The sequence below is a fragment of the Macaca nemestrina genome, chromosome 4 (assembly GCF_043159975.1).
Source record: "Macaca nemestrina isolate mMacNem1 chromosome 4, mMacNem.hap1, whole genome shotgun sequence".
Lineage (NCBI taxonomy): Eukaryota > Metazoa > Chordata > Mammalia > Primates > Cercopithecidae > Macaca > Macaca nemestrina.
Genome location: NC_092128.1, coordinates 7780135 through 7799512, shown reverse-complemented (window position 1 = coordinate 7799512; position 19378 = coordinate 7780135). Strand labels below are relative to the sequence as shown.

The window sequence follows — 19378 nt, the reverse complement described above, 5'->3', positions numbered from 1 at the left end:
ATAAATGAGGGAAAGTAGCAGCAGACAGACCCAAACGACGACCCTGGGCTCTAACATTCAATGTATTACTGTCTGATTACCTGGAAGACCCACTGCGTACTGAAGAGTCACAGCCCTGGTGGAAAACAGGGACACAGGCCGGAGAAGGAAAGAGGGGAAAACTATCTATCTACTGTCTCTAATGATACTGATTTGTCTCTAATTCAAGCGGATTTGCTTGATTACTTTTAAGAAAAAAGAGCTAGCTATGCCCTGCTGAGTTTTCAATTTTCAAAATATTAATATAGAAAAGATACACCTCAAAACACGAAGCACAATGTAGCTATAACATGCTCTTAAACATAACAGTTTTAATTTCTAAAAGCTGTATGTCAGTTTCTAATAACTATCAGGTACTTGTCTTATTAATACATGGGAAGGAAGTCCAGATGATGACGGAAATGAAGAAACAAGGTCGTGGCTCTTACAAGGGTTTTATTTTCTGCAGTGTCTTTTCTCTGTGAAGTTCATATGTTAAGAATCGCATTCAAGAGGATAAATGAGCTATAATGAAGTGGGATAGATTGCGTTCATCTCTAGTTCTCTACTCTGAAATCTCTAATGAGTGACTGCAGAGTGTTTTGTGGTGTTTCTGTAACAGGCATTTCATCCGCAGGAAGGAAGCAGTGTCGCTATTCTCTTAAAAACTTCAGAACGGCTGGGCGCGGTGGCTCATGCCTGTAATCACAGCACTTTGGGAGGCTGAGGTGGGTGGATCACAAGATCAGGTGTTCAAGACCAGCCAAACATGGCGAAACCCAGTCTCTACTAAAAATACAAAAAAATTAGCCGGGCATGGTGGTGCATGCCTGCAATCCCAGCTACTCAGGAGGTTAAGGCAGGAGAATTGCTTGAACCTGGGGGGTGGAGGTTGCAGTGAGCTGAGATCATGCCATTGCACTCCAGCTTGGGCAACAGAGTGAGACTGTGTCTTAAAAAAAAAAAAAAAAAAAAAAAAAAAAAAGACTTTGGAACTCGGGCCGGCCGCGGTGGCTCACGCCAGTCAATCCCAGAACTTTGGGAGGCTGAGGTGAGCAGATCACAAGATCAGGTGCTCGAGACCAGCTTGACCAACATACAAAAATTAGCCGGGCGTGGTAGTACATGCCTGTAATCCCAGCTACTCAGGAGGCTGAGGCAGGAGAATCGCTTGAACCTGGGAGGTGGAGGTTGCAGTGAGCCAAGATTGCACCATTGTACTCCAGCCTGGGCAACAGAGTGAGACTTCATCTCAAAAAAAAAAAAAAAAAAAAAAAAAAAAAGGGCTTCAGAACTTGGGCCAAGGCAGCTCTGTGCCAGCTGTGCCCTGGGAGACCCTCTCTGTATTGAACAGCGATACCCCGGTAGAAAACAGGGACATAGAAAGGAGATAGGAAGAGGGGGAAATCCAGTTTTTATATTTTGTCTCAAATAATACTATGTTGGTGATGTTTCTGTCATAGCTTGCTTTAGGTAAATAATAATAATAATGTCTTGGTCATCTTTCATATGGCAGTCAACATAAATTTCTTTTAAACATTTCTCTAAAAAAGCTTTTAGGTTCATCAGTAATCCTGTGATATAACATAGCACAATTATTTGCTAACTATAATCACACATTAAAATTATAGTTCACATTTGTCTTCTACACTGAACACATTTTATTGGTTACATTCAATAGTGGATATTAAACAGTTATCTCCTGAACTCTGAAGGGAAACCATCTCACTCAGAGAATCTCTCAAGGGAAACCATCTCGCCCAGAGAATCAAGTAGTTCTTTCAGACTGAAATGACTTCCCAAATATTTTCTTGTCATCTGCTGCTGAGTCAAACTTATGTATGTCCCTTGTTGGAGGTACCTAAAAGTTAGTGCTCTATTTATGTCATATAAATAAATGGAATCATCACTGATACTGTACACCCTTCTCCTAGCTACATTAAAGCTAAAAACTTATTTTTTTGGTCCTTCTGTGAGGAGTCATCTTGTGAAGGAATTTTTTTTTAGACGGAGTCTTTTATTTAGGGTGTTACACAAAGTATATTTTAAAATCCTATAAGCATTAAAGTCTAAGGAAATCGGACTGCTGAGGTGCAGGAACCTGGGAGTTACTACATTATTTGCTATTTATCTAACTGAGGAAAAAGAGATACTGGTGGGAAGAGAGAAAAAAGTTTTATTGATTTATCATTCACTTTGTTAAAATGTACATTTTGCACTTTAGATTTTGAATTCATAAATACTCAAATGGAACTTAAAGCTTCCGGGACAACTTTTGTTTTCTCAAAACAAAATGTATCTATAGATATAGATACACAGATCTATTTAGAGACAGGGTCTGGCTCTGTTGCCAAGACTGGAGTGCAGTGGCACCACCACAGCTCGCTGAAATCTCAAGCTCTTGGATTCAAGTGATCCTCCTTCCTCAGCTTCCCTATTAGCTATGACTACAGGTCCAAGCCACCATGCCCGGCTAATTTATTTTTATTTTTAGTAGAGACAAGGTCTTCTTATGTTGTCCAGGCTGTCAAACATATATAGTTTAAACTATGAATGTATCTTACCAGTTTATTTGATTTAGCTATGATATCATGACTTTTCAATTCAATTCAACAAATCTTTAGAGATTGCCTATGTGCCAATAGTGTGCCAGGTTCTGGGACAGGAGAGAATCCCATCCGACTGAACTTGGAGGCTGCCTCGCTGGGCCCTTCCTGAGAGTCAGGCTTCCGGAGGCACCATTCACTACTGGGGACTTGTTGCAGTGGCCTTCGGGGGAGCAGGACTGGGAAAGCCGTCTCACCTCAGCTCTCACTATTCTGTCCACAATGGTCTCCAGTATTTCCAGCTTATTGCACTTTACAACACCTTCAAAATACTGTGAACGGTGCTGAAGGGCCTGGGTCACTGTGATATCTAGGTTATTGTATGTTTTCTCAGCAGCAAGATTCTGTAATGAAGCAAGAGAATAAATTATATCCTTTCATTTCAGTTCACTTCAATGACCAAAATTAGTGAGCTTAAGACAGCCTGATTTCTAAAAACTTTAATGCTTATCTGAATTTAGTACCTGCATACATCAGACGTTCGTTCTGGCTTACAACATACCATTGGTACTGTTATTTCATCAACGTAACAATCACAATTAAAGATAATCATGTTACGAGGTCTACCTTCCTTATGAAGCAACATTGTTAAACTTTGATAGCATATCCTGCCAAAGATCGCCCCCGGTTTTTACCCTCTAACGCTCTCTACCATGCATGGATAAAATCTCTGGCAAGGTGGGCTGACACCTGTAAAGCGTGGTGAGTGCTGCAGCAATGGACCTTCTCAACGAGCTCCCTGGGAAACAAGGTTTCTGCTGGGAAGAATTTGGAGGGCCCAGGGGGATCAAGCAACCATGGAGGAAGAACAGGCTTGATGAGCCCCATGGATCCAAACGGCTGCATGGGGCTCTCATTCATTTTAGTGGGTCCCACTCAACCAAAATGCCCATCAGCATATTTCTCGGTGACTATTATGTTTAACATAACAGAATAGTGTGAAGCAAAGGGTTTGAGACAGCTACAAAAGAATGTTCAATGCGGGGTCAGCATTGTGGCAAAAAATGGCGTGCACATTTGCGGCTATAAAGTGTCAGTCCCCTTTTCTTCTTTAGAACAGTGGCTCCCAATCAGTAAGCAATGGGATGTGCCCGACAAAGGAGCCATGAGTCCACGTGTGCACTACACATACGCCTAGAGGCGAATAAATCAGGCCTCCTCCTGGGAAACAAGAACATTGAAAATACATACACATGCTGTGGCAGTGCATAAAATATTCATGTATTGTAAAGACGAGGAATTATAAAATGTTGCTAATGTATAACTAATTGCTAAACCAATGCATATTAAAAGTACAATTACTATAGAAGGTCTATAAAATTCTGATAATATCCTCACACCCCAAAAGGTTAGAAATTATTAAATTAAGAAACAAGAGAAAAACATAAAAACATATTACATGAATGTTTAAAATGCATTCTAGGTGACAGATCGAACAAAATTAAAATACTTACAATTACATCAAATTTGGAATAAATATCTACAACTTTTCCTAAAAATGAAAAACACATGTTAGAAAAATGTCTTAAAAAAGAAACTCATTTAAAATCAGTTTTAATGACATAATTACTAAAAGTTAAACGCTAATAACCTTGTCTATTTTTAAATGGAAACTTAGAGATAAAATCATATTTTAATGGACATATGAAAATAAACCAATTAAACATTTGTATGACCCTTTGTGCCCCTTGGTGCTGAATTTATTCACCATATCCAAGTTTTCATTTTCCCCACGTATCTCCTGTGCCAGGTCATCTCACAATAATTGCACCCTGAGATAAACAATTATTTCTGTCTGACTGTCAGCGCCAAACACACAAACCTGACTCATCCACAACAGGCAGAGCTGATATTCGTCTTTCCACAAATATGTTCAAGGCTTTAATGATGGGAGTGTCTGGATGTATGAAGGCAATGTTGTGGTACGTTCCTATTCCAAGCTCATCCAGGTTCTGCTTCATGAAGGCAGGCTTTGGCATATCAGACATCTAAACAGGAAGATAAGCGCAAATGTTCTAGACCCAGAACACACCCTTTTCATGTTCAAATGTCCAGATGTGAATGAAAAAGTATGTTCAACAAATTAAAGTTCGTTTTTTCTAACAGTCTACCTGGATGCCTGAATTCACATGAGAAATTACAAAGAACTCTATCTTTTGTTTGAACCAGTCTGTATGTCTATGCTTATATTTAACCAATCACAAACTCTTGCAAAGCATTAACACTGTAACATTTTTTCATCTCCCCTTCACTCACTAAAAACGTACATAGAACCAGGGAAGAACAGGTCTATTTGGGATATTAAGACCTGTAAGCCACCAAGAATTGAATCCTTTATTCTTAATTGTTCATGTTAAATTTCTGGTCCTGCTGTCAGGATTAAGTAATATTTATTAAGAACCCACACATTTCCAAACCCAAAGCATTTGACAGCAGCTGTCTGAGCCACTGCTAAGCTAGTCCTCACGCCACCCGCCTCTACATCCTGAATTCTCCTTGGAGAGCTCCAATTTTTGTCTACTAGGAACAAAGTAGCCAGCTGAACAGAATTAAAAGAATCTTTAAAAATTAACTTTTCTTTTCGGGGGCTGTTTTAAAGGAGGAGGGATATGGCAGGAGAGAAAAGTCTAGGGTCATGTTTGAGTATAACAAAATAAGGTCTACGGTTTCAAAAATCCACCTTTTATAAAGGGTATAGTTGATTCCATCCTCCTGGTGTACCTTATAATTATCAGGAAAAGATGAACAATTAGAAGAAACAAAATGTTCAAGTCAAAGAGTTCATCAACATTCAAATCATGAGACTCCTAGAAATTTAGAGAAAAAAAAGAAAGACCTATTAGGTCATCTAGTCCATCTCAATATAGCTAATTCCCTGTTGCATACTATATGCTTAGGCTAATTTTCAAATGTCTTGAAGGGAAATGCTCCTTTTTTTTTTTTCTCAGAAAATGATCTCATAATTCAGTAAAAAACAGGCTCTGAAATTTCTTTAAGTTCTCTATTTTTATCTGAAAACCTTTAGTTAGCTGAATATTCTGGTAGCATGATTCTAATTACCATATTGGCCCAAATATGAGGCAGTACTGGGCAGAGGCAACTTCCTCTCCTTTTTATAGAAGATAAAAATCTAAAGCAGCTCTGCGAAAGAATGATCTCATGCTTTGACTCCCTCTTGTGCAACAGCACACTAGCAGAAATAGTTTGGGCTTGGGAGTCGGAGAGACTCCCGGGTTTGAAATCTACCACTCAATATCCACGTAACTTGGGGCAGGTTTTCCAGCCAGGTGTCCTGTGGATGCAAGGTGTGCAAACGCCTCCCTCCCACGGCCCCTGCATGGAGGAAAGTGTCAGGAGTGAGGAACGCTCGACAGGGATGCTGGCTCTACCGCTCCCCAGCCACGCAACCTTGGCAAAGCTACTTAACCTCTCTTAGCTGCATCCCTATAAAATAGGATTAATAAAAATACCTACCTGATAGGGTAGCAGCAAGGATGAGATTGTGTAAAGTACTTAGAACAGTGCTGGACATACAGTAATCAGCTCTCATGATTAATATTATTTAAAAATGACTCCAAGGATTAAGTGAGCTGCAGGCCTGGCACATGGGGGCCCTGAATACATCCTTCCCACTCCATGCTCCCTCTGTTCCTATGAAACTTCAACTACTAAAGCGGCTGCATTCCCAGATGTACAGTATGATAATGTGGATGCATCCCTAATCCTTTTTTCCTAGATGATCGCCTTTATTAAACTTCAAACTTTAGTTTTTAGTAAATTATTCTTCCCTACCTTATTTCTTAGCATAGCATGGTTAAATAAAAGTTATTTATATATGTAAATGATTAAAATATAAGACTGGGTTGATTGACAAGGTATTTCTCTCAATCACTAAGCCCTCTGTGCTTCTGTAAGCAAAAGGGGCCCTCCAGCTGCCTTCAGGGCAGGAGCTTCGCTCCTTCACGCTGCACCGGAACGCTACTTTAGGTCCTTAGGTGAAGCCATGGGGAGGAAAATGGGAAAGCTAATTTGAAGTACATTTTTAATATCTGTTACATTCTTTAAAAACAACTCTTCAAATTACCTCTTCAGAACCCCTAAGACCTTCTACTGGTTCTATCTGACTGATTACTTATAACCTCAAATTCCATACATGTAATTAAAAGGAAAACATAAAAAACCCTCTTATAAACTCTCTGTTCTTCCTGAGTCTCTTTTAATGTTTCCAACCAAACACGCTCAAAGTTCTGGATGACTATGGAGGCAGCTCATTTCAAGTAGCTGAGAAACCCTGCAGGTAATACAGGCCTTATTTGGGCCAACATGGTATTCTTGTGTCAAAATTTTATTTGTTTTGGGTTTTTCTATCACTGCTGCAGTTTATAATAAGATAATCTTGAGGACAGTATTTTTTTTTTGGAACATGTTTCTAAAACTGTGACACCAATAAAAGCAACATAAAGCAATTTTTACTCTAGATATTAGTTCAATTTATCTTGTACAACAGTCCTTAATTAGACTGACTTGCAGATTGCCTTCTTTCCCCTATGTTGGTGATAAATGTTTTAATTTAATGAGAGAATGCAGAGTTTTGTTTTTAAAGTTATTTTGATACTTGCACTAAAAGGACATTGCTTTTAAATTGGAATCAACTTTAAGAAAGTACAATTCAGATAGTAGTAAGTTGAGAAACTGAAGTTTAGAAAGGGAGATCTCAAAACTAACAATTTCTTCTATTGAGGGTAACAGGAGCCAATTTACTTGAAGTACATTATTTAATAAGTAAATGCAATTATGTCTTTAGAAACGCTAAAAACAACTTACAAAAAGCTGGAGGAACTTGAGGATTCTTTTGTGGGTGAGTATATAAAGTGCATTCCCACTGATAGGGTCAATAACTGGCAATCTGTGGATTTTATTTTTGATCAAGGAGTATACAGCATCGAAGAGGCTGTGGGAAAAGTCGTTAGAGTTGTTAGGAGGCTTTCAAGAAAAATCAGAACATTTGGACTACCCCTGCCTTAAAGCACTTCCAGTGTTTTTATTATTACAATAATTACAGTGTTTTGGAAGAGTTTTAAATTAGAGATCTCACCAAATTTTTCATTTTTCACAATCTATGTTAACATATCTCAAATACAAGTGCAAGCTACAAATCTCTAGAAGAGGAGATTTTTTTTTGGTTTGTTTTTTTGAGATAGGGTCTTGCTCTGTTGCCTGCTGTCATGGCTGACTGCAGCCTTGACCTCCCGGGTTCAGGTGATCCTCCCACCTCAGCCTCTTGAGTAGCTGGGACTACTGGCATGCACCACCTTTATTTTTTGTAGACATGGGGTTTTGCCGTGTTGCACAGGCTGCTCTCGAACTCCTGAGCCCAAGCAATCCACCCACCACGGCCTCCCATAGTGCTGGGATTACAGGCATGAGCCCTTGCGCCCAGCCAGGAAGAGGAGTTTTTTTTTGAGTGTATTTAGTGATTTTATTTGAAAGATAATATAACCTAAATCCTTAGAAAAGCAAACAGATGCATCATATTAGCAAGAGAGCAAAGGCTGTAGCAGCAAGCCCCCTGCATTGGTGAGTGGGCAAACTGGCTCTACCCTGGGCTGGCCTGGCTAGTAGATATTGTAGGGCCAACACTTCTGTTCTACTTGGTGCCTCTCCTGGGACTGCCAGTAAGAAGGTTGTTACATCTTTTTGTTAGGACTTGTAAATAAAATGAAAATAAATGCTTTAATCTTTCTCTGTACAGGATTTGAGTTTGAAAGATGCTTTTACACAAATGTGGAAATGTATCACAGCCAAACCAGAAGGCTGGATAAAAAAGGATGGCCCAGACGACTACATAGAAGGCAGCTCACGTTCTGACCACATCTGAACCGACATCTCACATACACTGATGTTTAAACACTAGTGTGGAGCTGAATTGCCACAGGAGTTGTTTAAATGCATATTCCCAGGCCCTATCCTGATTGAGCAGGTCGGGGTAAAAGCCCAAGAATCTGCAATTTCAACACACCCCCCAGATTGGCCGAGATCTTCATGATGGTTTAGTATGACCCTATTACTAGCCCATTATCAATCCTTAGCAACACCATGGCTGTGATTTTTCTAGTGCTACTAGGTTTACTGAATGCATACAGTGTAGTTGGAATTAAGGAGGCCATGGGAACTGTTTAGAATAAAGAACATGTTTATTTGTTTCTTTCTATCATGGTGATAAAACACATACATCTGAATGAATGTTTTCAAAGGAAAAAAAAAGTTTACCTTGCATCTGGAGATATATTCACTAAAGGCTTAAATGTTTCTTGTAAATAAAGCTCTGTATTTATAGAAAGAAAATATGCAGTTAGTAACACATTTGCTGTTTGCAGTTATTACATAAATTCAAATACCCTTCAGTTTACAGTTAATAGAAGGATTAAAAACTCAAAAAGAAATTTAATTTGCCTAAAACCCCTGCATTAATTACAGTTATGGCTATTTTAAACAACTTCCAAACTGTTTTCAGGATGTTGCATTTGAAGAAAAATTAAATATTAAAAACCAATTTGACAGTAGGTGTTTATAAAATCAGGAAAAAAAGAAATCTGATAAAAGAGCAATACCAGCAGAGGTCACTAGAATGCTATCAGGTTCATATTACTCTCAAGAAATGAAGCAATTATGAAATTAAAAAAATTAATTTCCATAAGTTATAAGATAAAATCAGTTATAACAACTTTGTTCTTTAGATATTCTTAAGTATTATACCAAATTAATGCTCAAACCTACTGCATTGTGGGCATCTTTCCAGCACATAAAAACTTTTTTTCTAAAGATATCAACTGCAATTAATTTGCTTTTCCAAAGTTTCTTTTTTTTTTCTGAGACAGAGTCTCACTCTGTCGCTCAGGCTGGAGTGCAGTGGCGTGATCTGGGTTCACTGCAATCTCTGCCTCCCAGATTCAAGCGATTCTCCCACCTCAGCCACCCAAGTAGCCGGGACTAAAGGTGCACGTCACTACACCTGGCTAATTTTTTTTGTATTTTTAGTAGAGATGGGGTTTCACGATGTTGGCGAGGCTGGTCTCGCACTCCCGACCTCAAGTGATCCACCTACTTCAGCCTCCCAAAGTGCTGGGATTACAGGCATAAGGTACTGTGCCCAGCCTTTTTTTTTTTTTTTTTTTTTTTTTTTTGAGAAGGAGTTTTGCTCTGTCACCCAGGCTGGAGTGCAGTGGCATCATCTTGGTTCACTGCCTCCCAGGCCCAAGCCTAAGCCTCCCAGGCCCAAGCAAGTCTCCTCCCTCAACCTCCCAAGAAGCTGGGATTACAGGTGTTTGCCACCATGCCTGGCTACTTTTTTGTATTTTCAGTAGAGACAGGGTTTCACCATGTTGGCTAGGCTGGTCTCGAACTCCTGACCTCAGGTGATCCACCCCTCTCGGCTTCCCAGAGTGCTGGGATTACAGGTGGAGCTACTGCATCCGGCCCTAATTTTGTATTTTTAGTAGAGACGGGGTTTCACCATGTTGGTCAGGCTGGTCTTGAACTCCTGACCTCAAGTGATCCACCTGCCTTGGCCTCCCAAAGTGCTGGGATTACAGGTGTGAGCCACCACTCCCGGCCTTGCTTTACCAAGGTTTCTATACAGAAGGTGTTTAAGAATATTTTGGCATTATTACTACTATCAAATACCATGTAATGTCAAAATGTAAACATACTTAAACCTTGGTCTAACAGTACTTGTACAGTAGAACTGGATAAGTATCTATCTTGGTGTTATACAATCTCTGTACAACAGGCCGTACAGATCCCATGACAAATTTGTTTAGCTTGGTTTGACAAAGCCGTAATAAACCAAATCCATCACTCAGTGAAACTTCTAAATCACATGGATTTGAAAGGGCCCCTGGGGTGTAAGAGAACTCCAAGATGTGTTCTGATTTCACAGCCAGTTACAAAGCTTGCTTCTCCTATCAAGCATATTATGGGAAACACAGAACCAAACTCTTCAATTTTGAATTCAAAATTTTCCTTTAGTTGGTCCCTCCATTTCTACCAGTGTTTCCTTCAGCACCCTGCAGACTGGGTCTGCCGTGATTCCCACCCCCGGTCCTCTCCACCAACCCACCATGACAAGTCTCCGTGAGACCACCACCTTCACAATCATGAAATGTGAATTTAAGAAATGGTTCCATGGCAGAAAAGAGTATCATGATTTTATAGGGTGAATGTCAATGTGACAAAGAAAAGAACATGGTCTTCAAATTACTTCCATGCTATTTGCTCCAAGCCATCTAGTTTGAGGTTCATTTGTCCTAAGTTTCTCCATAATTTGTAAAGAAACAATTATTAGGTTTAAATAAGAACAGATGCTTGCTTTGGTTCAAGTTAGGCATGCCTCTGATGCACTTCTTAATACCAAGGCAAATCTCTGAGGGTTGGACTTAGTAGAGAACGGTGGCCCCACTGTGGACAGCGAGGTGGAGCTTGGTTAGCTCATTCATCTTCACATTCCTGGCCCTAGGATAAGGCCCTGCCTGCTGTAGGTGTCCTATACATGTCTATAAACAGAATGGACAATACTTATATTGTTCAGCTTTAGTACAGTAGCATACTATCAAAATTAAGATAGAAATAAAGAGAATGTTTTAAATAACATTTTATGATGAGCATTTTTTCATGTGTCTGTTGGCTGCATAAATGTCTTCTTTTGAGAAGTGTCTGTCTGTATCCTTCGCCCACTTTTTGATGGGGTTGTTTTTTTCTTATAAATTTGTTTGAGTTCTTTGTAGATTCTGGATATTAGCTCTTTGTCAGATGAGTAGATTGCAAAAATTTTTTCCCATTCTGTAGGTTGCCTGTTCACTCTGATGGTAGTTTCTTTTGCTGTCCAGAAGCTCTTTAGTTTAATTAGATCCCATTTGTCAATTTTGGCTTTTGTTGCCATTGCTTTTGGTGTTTTAGACATGAAGTCCTTGCACATGCCTATGTCCTGAATGGTATTGCCTAGGTTTTCTTCTAGGGTTTTTATGGTTTTAGGTCTAACATTTAAGTCTTTAATTCATCTTGAATTAATTTTTGTATAAGGTGTAAGGAAGGGATCCAGTTTCAGCTTTCTACATATGGCTAGCCAGTTTTCCCAGCACCATTTATTAAATAGGGAACTCTTTCCTCATTTATTGTTTTTGTCAGGTTAGTCAAAGATCAGATGGTTGTAGACATGTGGTATTATTTCTGAGGGCTCTGTTCTGTTATGTTGGTCTATAGCTCTGTTTTGGTACCAGTACCATGCTGTTTTGGTTACTGTAGCCTTGTGGTATAGTTTGAAGTCAGGTAGCATGATGGCTCCAGCTTTGTTCTTTTGGCTTAGGATTGACTTGGCAATGTGGGCTCTTTTTTGGTTCCATATGAACTTTAAAGTAGTTTTTTCCAATTCTGTGAAGAAAGTCATTGGTAGCTTGATGGGGATGGCACTGAATCTATAAATTACCTTGGGCAGTATGGCCATTTTCACAATATTGATTCTTCCTATCCATGAGCATGGAATGTTCTTCCATTTGTTTGTGTCCTCTTTCACTGGCCATTAGAAAAATGCAAATCAAAACCACAATGAGATACCATCTCATGCCGGTTAGAATGGTGATCATTAAAAAGTCAGGAAACAACAGGTGCTGGAGAGGATGTGGAGAAACAGGAACACTTTTACACTGCTGGTGGGACTGTAAACTAGTTCAATCATTGTGGAAGACAGTGTGGCGATTCCTCAAAGATCTAGAACTAGAAATGCCATTTGACCCAGCCATCCCATTACTGGGTATATGCCCAAAGGATTATAAATCATGCTGCTATAAAGACACATGCACACGTATGTTTATTGTGGCACTATTCACAATAGCAAAGACTTGGAATCAACCCAAATGTCCATCAATGATAGACTGGATTAAGAAAATGTGGCACATATACATCATGGAATACTATGCAGCCATAAAAAAAGGATGAGTTCATGTTTTTTGTAGGGACGTGGATGAAGCTGGAAACCATCATTCTCAGCAAACTATCGCAAGGATAAAAAACCAAACACCGCACGTTCTCACTCATAGGTGGGAACTGAACAATGAGAACACTTGGACACAGGAAGGGGAACATCACACACCAGGGCCCATTGTGGGGCGGGGGGAGGGGAGGGGGGGAGGGATAACATTAGAAGATATACCTAATGTAAATGACAAATTAGTGGGTGCAGCACACCAACGTGGCACATGTATACATATGTAACAAACCTGCACGTTGTGCACATGTACCCTAGAACTTAAAGTGTGTGTGTGTGTGTGTATATATATATAAAGTATGTATGACCACACACACTGCAGTCTTTCCTGCTACAATTATGATTCTCAATGGAGAATAATGTCAGCACATCAAAGAAGTTGTATTATGGCCGGGTGGCACATGCCTGTAATCGCAGCGCTTTGGAAGGCTGAGGCAGGTGGGTCACCTGAGGTCAGGAGTTCAAGACCAGCCTGGCCAACATGGTGAAACACCATCTCTACTAAAAATACAAATATTAGCCAGGCATGGTGGCAAACACCTGTAATCCCAGCCACTTGGAAGTGTGAGGTAGGAGAATCACTTGAACTCAGGAGGAGGAGGTTGCAGTGAGCCGAGATCATGCGACTGCCCTCCAGTCTGGGCAACAAGAGCGAAACTCTGTCTCCAACAAAAAAAAAAAAAAAAAGGAAGTTTTATTAATAAATCAAATTCATACCATTTTACTTTTTTGTACTATAATTTAACAGCAACTGAATACAAAGTACATTAGATTAACTAAATGTAGAAAACCAGGAGAAATCGTGTTTTTCATGGCTCAGTTTAACCATGTCCTCTGCTTTGAAAGTGCTTAAAGAGTGTTACTCCTTGGTCTTTGTTCATTTTGTTCTTTTCTCCATAACTTAACAGTCTCAACTCTTTCTCATACCCCCATTCCATCAGGGCACCTTTGTCTTTTTTAGGTAAAATCTTTTACTTTTTAAATTTTTAAATTATCATTAAAACAACTTTTAAATGTTCAAAAAAAAAAAAAACATTTTATGGAGCAGAGAGAAAAGGATCTGCAAAATTAAAACACACTTTTCATACTAAGCATAGCTTTCCTGATACTAAAAGATTTTAAAAGTCCAATAGTGCTTACCCCTCCAGGTTTCAATTTTATGTTCCTCTAATTCATAAATCTGTACCTGCAAATAAAAGAATTCTTATTTATATATATATATATATATACGACATAGAAAAAATATTTGGAAAATGAAACAAAACATAGCTTTCATAATAGCATTTTCTATTTACAATTAGAAAATGAGGTGGCCAGGTACGGTTGCTGATGCCTGTAATCTCAGCACTTTGGGAGACCAAGGTGGGCAGATCACCTGAGGTCAGGAGTTTGAGACCAGCCTGGTCAATATGGTGAGACCTCATCTGTACTAAAAATCCAAAAATTAGCCAGGCATAGTGGTGGGTGCCTGGAGTCCCAGCTACTCGGGAGGCTGAGGCAGGAGAATTGCTTGAACCCAGGAGGCAGAGGTTGCAGTGAGCCGAGATGGCACCACTGCATTTCAGCCTGGGCAACAGAATGAGACTCTCTCTCTCAAAAAAAAAAAAAAAAAAAAAAAAGAAAGAAAGAAAGAAAATGAGGTGAGATATAGAGGAAAAAATGTATCTGCAAGTTTTTTGTTTTTTGTTTTTTTTTGAGACGGAGTCTTGCTCTGTCACCCAGGCTGGAGTGCAGTGGCACGATCTCCACTCACTGCAAGCTCTGCCTCCCGGGTTCACGCCATTCTCCTGCCTCAGCCTCCCAAGTAGCTGGGACTACAGGCACCCACCACCATGCCCAGCTAATTTTTGTATTTTTAGTAGAGATGGGGTTTCACTGTGTTAGCCAGGATGGTCTCGATCTCCTGACCTCGTGATCCGCCGGTCTCAGCCTCCCAGAGTGCTGGGATTACAGCTGTGAGCCACCATGCCCGGCCTTTTTTTTTGAGACAAAGTCTCACTCTGTCACCCAGTCTCACTCTGTCACCCTGGCTGGAGTACACAAGTGTGATCATGACTCACTGCAGTCTCAACCTCCCAGGCTTAAGTAATCCTCTCAACTCAGCCTCCTGAGTAGCTTGGACTACAGATGCACACCACCATGCCTGGCTAATTTTTGTGTGTGTGTGTGTATTTTTTTTTTTTTTTTTTGTAGAGATAGGGTTTCACCATGTTGCCCCACTGGTCTCAAACTCCTAGGCTCAAGTGATCTACCCTTCTTGGCTTCCCAAAGTACTGGGACTATAGGCGTGAGCCGTGCCTGGCCTGTATCTACAGATATTAGAAAAACTTTGGGCTGCATATTTAGATATAACTGCTTTTTTTGTGATTTTGATATCATAATCTACTGCTGAGATTTCTTATATGGGATTTGCTGCATGTCATAGAAATCTATCTATTCGGCCAGGCGCGGTGGCTCACGCCTGTAATCCCAGCACTTTGGGAGGCTGAGGTGGGCAGATCATGAGGTCAGGAGATTGAGACCATCCTGGCTAACACGGTGAAACCCCGTCTCTACTAAAAATACAAAAAATTAGCCGGGTGTGGTGGTGCGCGCCTGCAGTCCCAGCTACTCGGAGGCTAAGGCAGGAGAATGGCGTGAACCCGGGAGGCGGAGCTTGCAGTGAGCTGAGATCGTGCCACTGCACTCCAGCCTGGGCGACAAAGCGAGACTCCGTCTCAAAAAAAAAAAAAAAAAAAAAAAAAAGAAATCTATCTATTCAAAAATCATACTTGTGCTGATTTTGCTAGTTCAAAAGCAGAGGTATGACCATTATAAGGAAAGCCAGTATTCATTTGCATTGGTAATATTTAAGAAATAATAGAGTTCATGGGAAATAAATACAAGATATTTACAAAACCTTCAGTAAAACTTCCTAAGAGTATGGTTTTTTGTTTTGTTTTGTTTTTCGGAGACGTAGTCTCACTCTGTCATCCAGGCTGGAGTGCAGTGGCACGATCTTGGCTCGCTGCAACCTCCATCTCCAGGGTTCAAGTGATTCTTGTGCCTCAGCCTCCTGAATAGCTGGGATTACAGGTGCCCGCTGCCACACCCAGCTAATTTTTATATTTTTAGTAGAGACAGGGTTTCACTATGTTGGCCAGGTTGATCTCAAACTCCTGACCTCAAGTGATCCACTGGCCTCGGCCTCCCAAAGTGTTGGGATTATAGGCATGAGCCACCGTGCCTGGCAAGAATATGTTTTATGAAGAAACTCATTTTTGTATTTTATGTAAGAATTTAATTATTGGATAATATTGAGCATTATGCATAAAGCAGTATTAATTGAATTAACTTATACCTTTTAAGTACCCCAAATAGGACCAGTTAAATAGAGTATGCAATTCTGTCCTTCCTCCCACCCTCATGAACAAACAAACAGAAACTAAAAACACAAAACCAAGCAGGCCGAATCTCAGACACCACAAAGTTAGATGAAGGACAAAAGTGGTTTTGAAGCTACGCTCTTCCAGAACCACTGTACCAGGGACCAGAGAGTTCTGCTACTAAAATTAGCCAGTAGCTGTCTTTTCCTAATTAGCAGGAAAATGTCAAAACTGAATTTCATTTTAATGACTCATTTTTTCTTCTTTAAAATCACAAAGTACATAGAATTCTTGTTCTGCAATTGCTGGGATAACTGAATTAAGCTCTACCACATCAACAGGCCTGAAGAGATAAGCAAAACGTACAGAACGTCTAGCTAACAAATAGAATTCTGCTAAGCCGAGGAATTCTGAAAGCTGAATAAAGAATCTATTTCCTTTTATTTTTCCTGAGAATCCCTTCTTTGAGTTTCATATATACGACTTACGGTAAAGATAGTTTTATACTTAAGTTCCCTGCACGTTATATATATTTGGAAAATCAACCACCACCAGCACTCCATACCAAAAAAGAAAAACCTGAAAACATTAAAAATCTTAAAATACACACATATACCTATACACATACATAGATATGTACAGCCCAACTACTGACATAGGAACTGGTGCCACTTACCATAGGCGATTTATAGTATCTATGTAGTATATTTATGAAATCTGTAATTGTTAGCATTCCTGGAACAAAGAATTATATGTTAAAAACAAAGCTATGAAAACATTTTAAAAAATTCCAAATGACAAGTGAGCTTAGAATATATACTAGAAGAGCTTATAAAATACATTTTGAAGATATCAAGCAGAGTTTAATATATTATTTAAAACTATTGATGTGTTAATTGTGCATACCAAACTGGATATACAAATTTAGCTGAAATTAAACCTGACAGTAAGTACTATGGAACTAACCACAGAATTTGGAAATCGATGAGAGAAAACTTATTAACTGATACAAATTTGAAAAAAGAATTGCAGTTACATGCAAATAATTTTAAATACTTTAAGATAAAGTATTCCATAAGCTTGAGAAACGTGACAATTCTGGACACTTGGATTGTTTCCCAAGAAGCATTCTAAACACAATGGTTTTAACAAACAGTTGCCATGTATTGAGTGCTTTTGATGTGCTAGACACTAGGATGACAGGGATGAAAAAGACATGAACTTCTTCCCTGATGAAATTAAAACCTAGAAGCAGGCGTAACAATCATTTCAAAATCATGTGAAGAATACTAAGAGAGACAATGGCATTGTCTGCTGTGATTCATAAGATAAGTAACGATGGCATTTAGATAGCTGTAAGTTACACAACAGTTTTAATAGTATAACAATGGTCTGGCAGAGACATCAGTCATGTTTACAGCATCTAATTTGCCCTGCCAAAAAGGTGTGCACCAGCGAGATGAGTGTGAGGCCCAGGGATGCTGTATGCCATGTACGGCCCAAAGTGGGGCGGCTGGCTCACATCTGACTGTGGTGTCCTACGTGGGGTTTGTTCACTGGGCTGGTAAAGACATATAAGCTCTTCAGAGAGCCAAAAAGTTGCTAAATTAAAAGAAATTCAACAACAACAAAAGCTCCATAAAAGTTACAACAGTGTGTATTCTCAATGAGGAAGCAAAGAAAAACAGGACAACAGTGTTTGGACCTTACTAGCAGTTCCACCTTCTTACTCAGTATGTAAAAGCAAGGATTTGTGTGTGTGTGTGCGTGTGTGTGTTTGTTGTTGTTGTTGTTGTTGTCTTTTTGACAGGGTCTCGTTCTGTCACCCAGGCTGGAGTACAGTGCAGTGATCATGGCCTCGATCTCCTGGGCTCAAGTGATCCTCCCACCTTGGCCTCCTGAGTAGCTAATTTTTGTATGTTTTTGTAGAGGTGAGGTCTTGCTATGTTGCCCAGGCTGGCCTCGAACTGCTGGGCTCAAGCGATCTCCCTGCCTTGGCCCCCCAAAGTGCTGAGATTATAGGCATGAGCCACTGCACCCTGCCAGCAAGAAGGTTCTTTAACTTGGAAACATGTTTACTAGGTTGAATTCCAAACTGGCATCTATTAAAATACTTCAGGCTTTCTGCTTTCAAGGTTTCCATTTTCGGTTTTCCTCAGGCCCACACTGCTTACCTACAAAACTTTGTTTTTTACTCTCCCACAGTGGTGCTGCTCGGACACCGTTGGCTACCAAAGCAAAGAAGGCCTTTTTAACCTGAAGAAGAAGAGGAGAAACAAAACACACTTTCAAAGTCCAGGAAGAAAGATATGTTTTTTTTTTTTTTTTTTAGACAAGGTTTCACGCTGTTGCCCAGGCTGGAGTACAGTGGCACAATCTTGGCTCACAGTAACCTCTGCTTCCCGAGTTTAATCAAATCTCTCACTTCAGGCTCCCGAGTAGCTGGGATTACAGGCATGCACCACCATGCCTGGCTAACTTTTGTATTTTTGGTAGAAACAGGGTTTCACCATGTTGGCCAGGCTCGTCTCGAACTCTTGACCTCAAGTGATCCACCCACCTCGGCCTCCCAAAGTGTTGGGATTACAGGCGTGAGCCACCGCACCTGGCCAGAAAAATACCCTTAACGAACACATTTGACCAAGTCTTACCAGTTATCTTCCACAGTAAGTTTTGTAAGTTTGATAAGCTAAAAATAACGGAATTTATTAACATTACACCTAAAGGCATACAGGGATTAGAAATTATTTTTGAAACTGAAATAATGCAATTAACTTCTATATTTTTCTTATTGTATCTGAAGACTCTTGTCTGCATAGATACTTTATATAATTAAAACCATACAAAAGAATTAAACTTCAGGGTCTAATATCTCTTATATATGGTTATTAATTCATCTGAAAACACTGAAATTGTATCAAATTACCTGAAATAAAAATTTTAATTAATTTTCAGCTCAGTGCTGAAAATGATCCTGTAAATTCAGACAGCAAATAAGTACAGGGAAAATGTCCAACCTTATTAATAACCCAAGAAATGCAAATTAAAACAAAGTATCATTTGTAGATGCTAAATAAGCCAATATTTTAAAGCCGTAGCTCCTAATACAAGGGCTATTATAAAACCACTGGTAGCACCAAACATTGAGAAAATATTTTTTCTAACACAGCTTGTGTCAAGAATCACAAAAGTATTCATATTGCTTGAGCAACAGCTTTTTCTCTTTGAATTATTTTAGGAGTGGGATTCCTGAATCAACAATGTTCCATGTGACATTACTTCTAACCTTGAAAACTGAAAAAAAATCCACCTCCCAAACAAAAGAAAACTTACCAAGTACTAGCATACCA

The 19378-nt window shown here is 39.6% G+C and overlaps 1 protein-coding gene across 8 annotated transcripts in view; it reads right to left on the bottom strand.

Moving 5' to 3' along the window:
• Positions 1-19378, bottom strand: part of LOC105474924 (protein kinase AMP-activated non-catalytic subunit gamma 2) — a 321097-nt gene that overhangs the window by 5012 nt on the left and 296707 nt on the right. For all 8 annotated transcript variants that reach the window (XM_011729846.2, XM_011729847.2, XM_071094222.1 and 5 more), the window contains 8 exons: positions 18203-18284; positions 16705-16763; positions 13804-13849; positions 8895-8949; positions 7449-7575; positions 4447-4612; positions 4079-4116; positions 2822-2968 (listed from right to left, as the gene is read on the bottom strand). In XM_011729846.2, coding sequence (XP_011728148.1) covers positions 2822-2968; positions 4079-4116; positions 4447-4612; positions 7449-7575; positions 8895-8949; positions 13804-13849; positions 16705-16763; positions 18203-18284 — 720 coding nt within the window. The remainder of the gene's footprint in view (positions 1-2821; positions 2969-4078; positions 4117-4446; positions 4613-7448; positions 7576-8894; positions 8950-13803; positions 13850-16704; positions 16764-18202; positions 18285-19378) is intronic.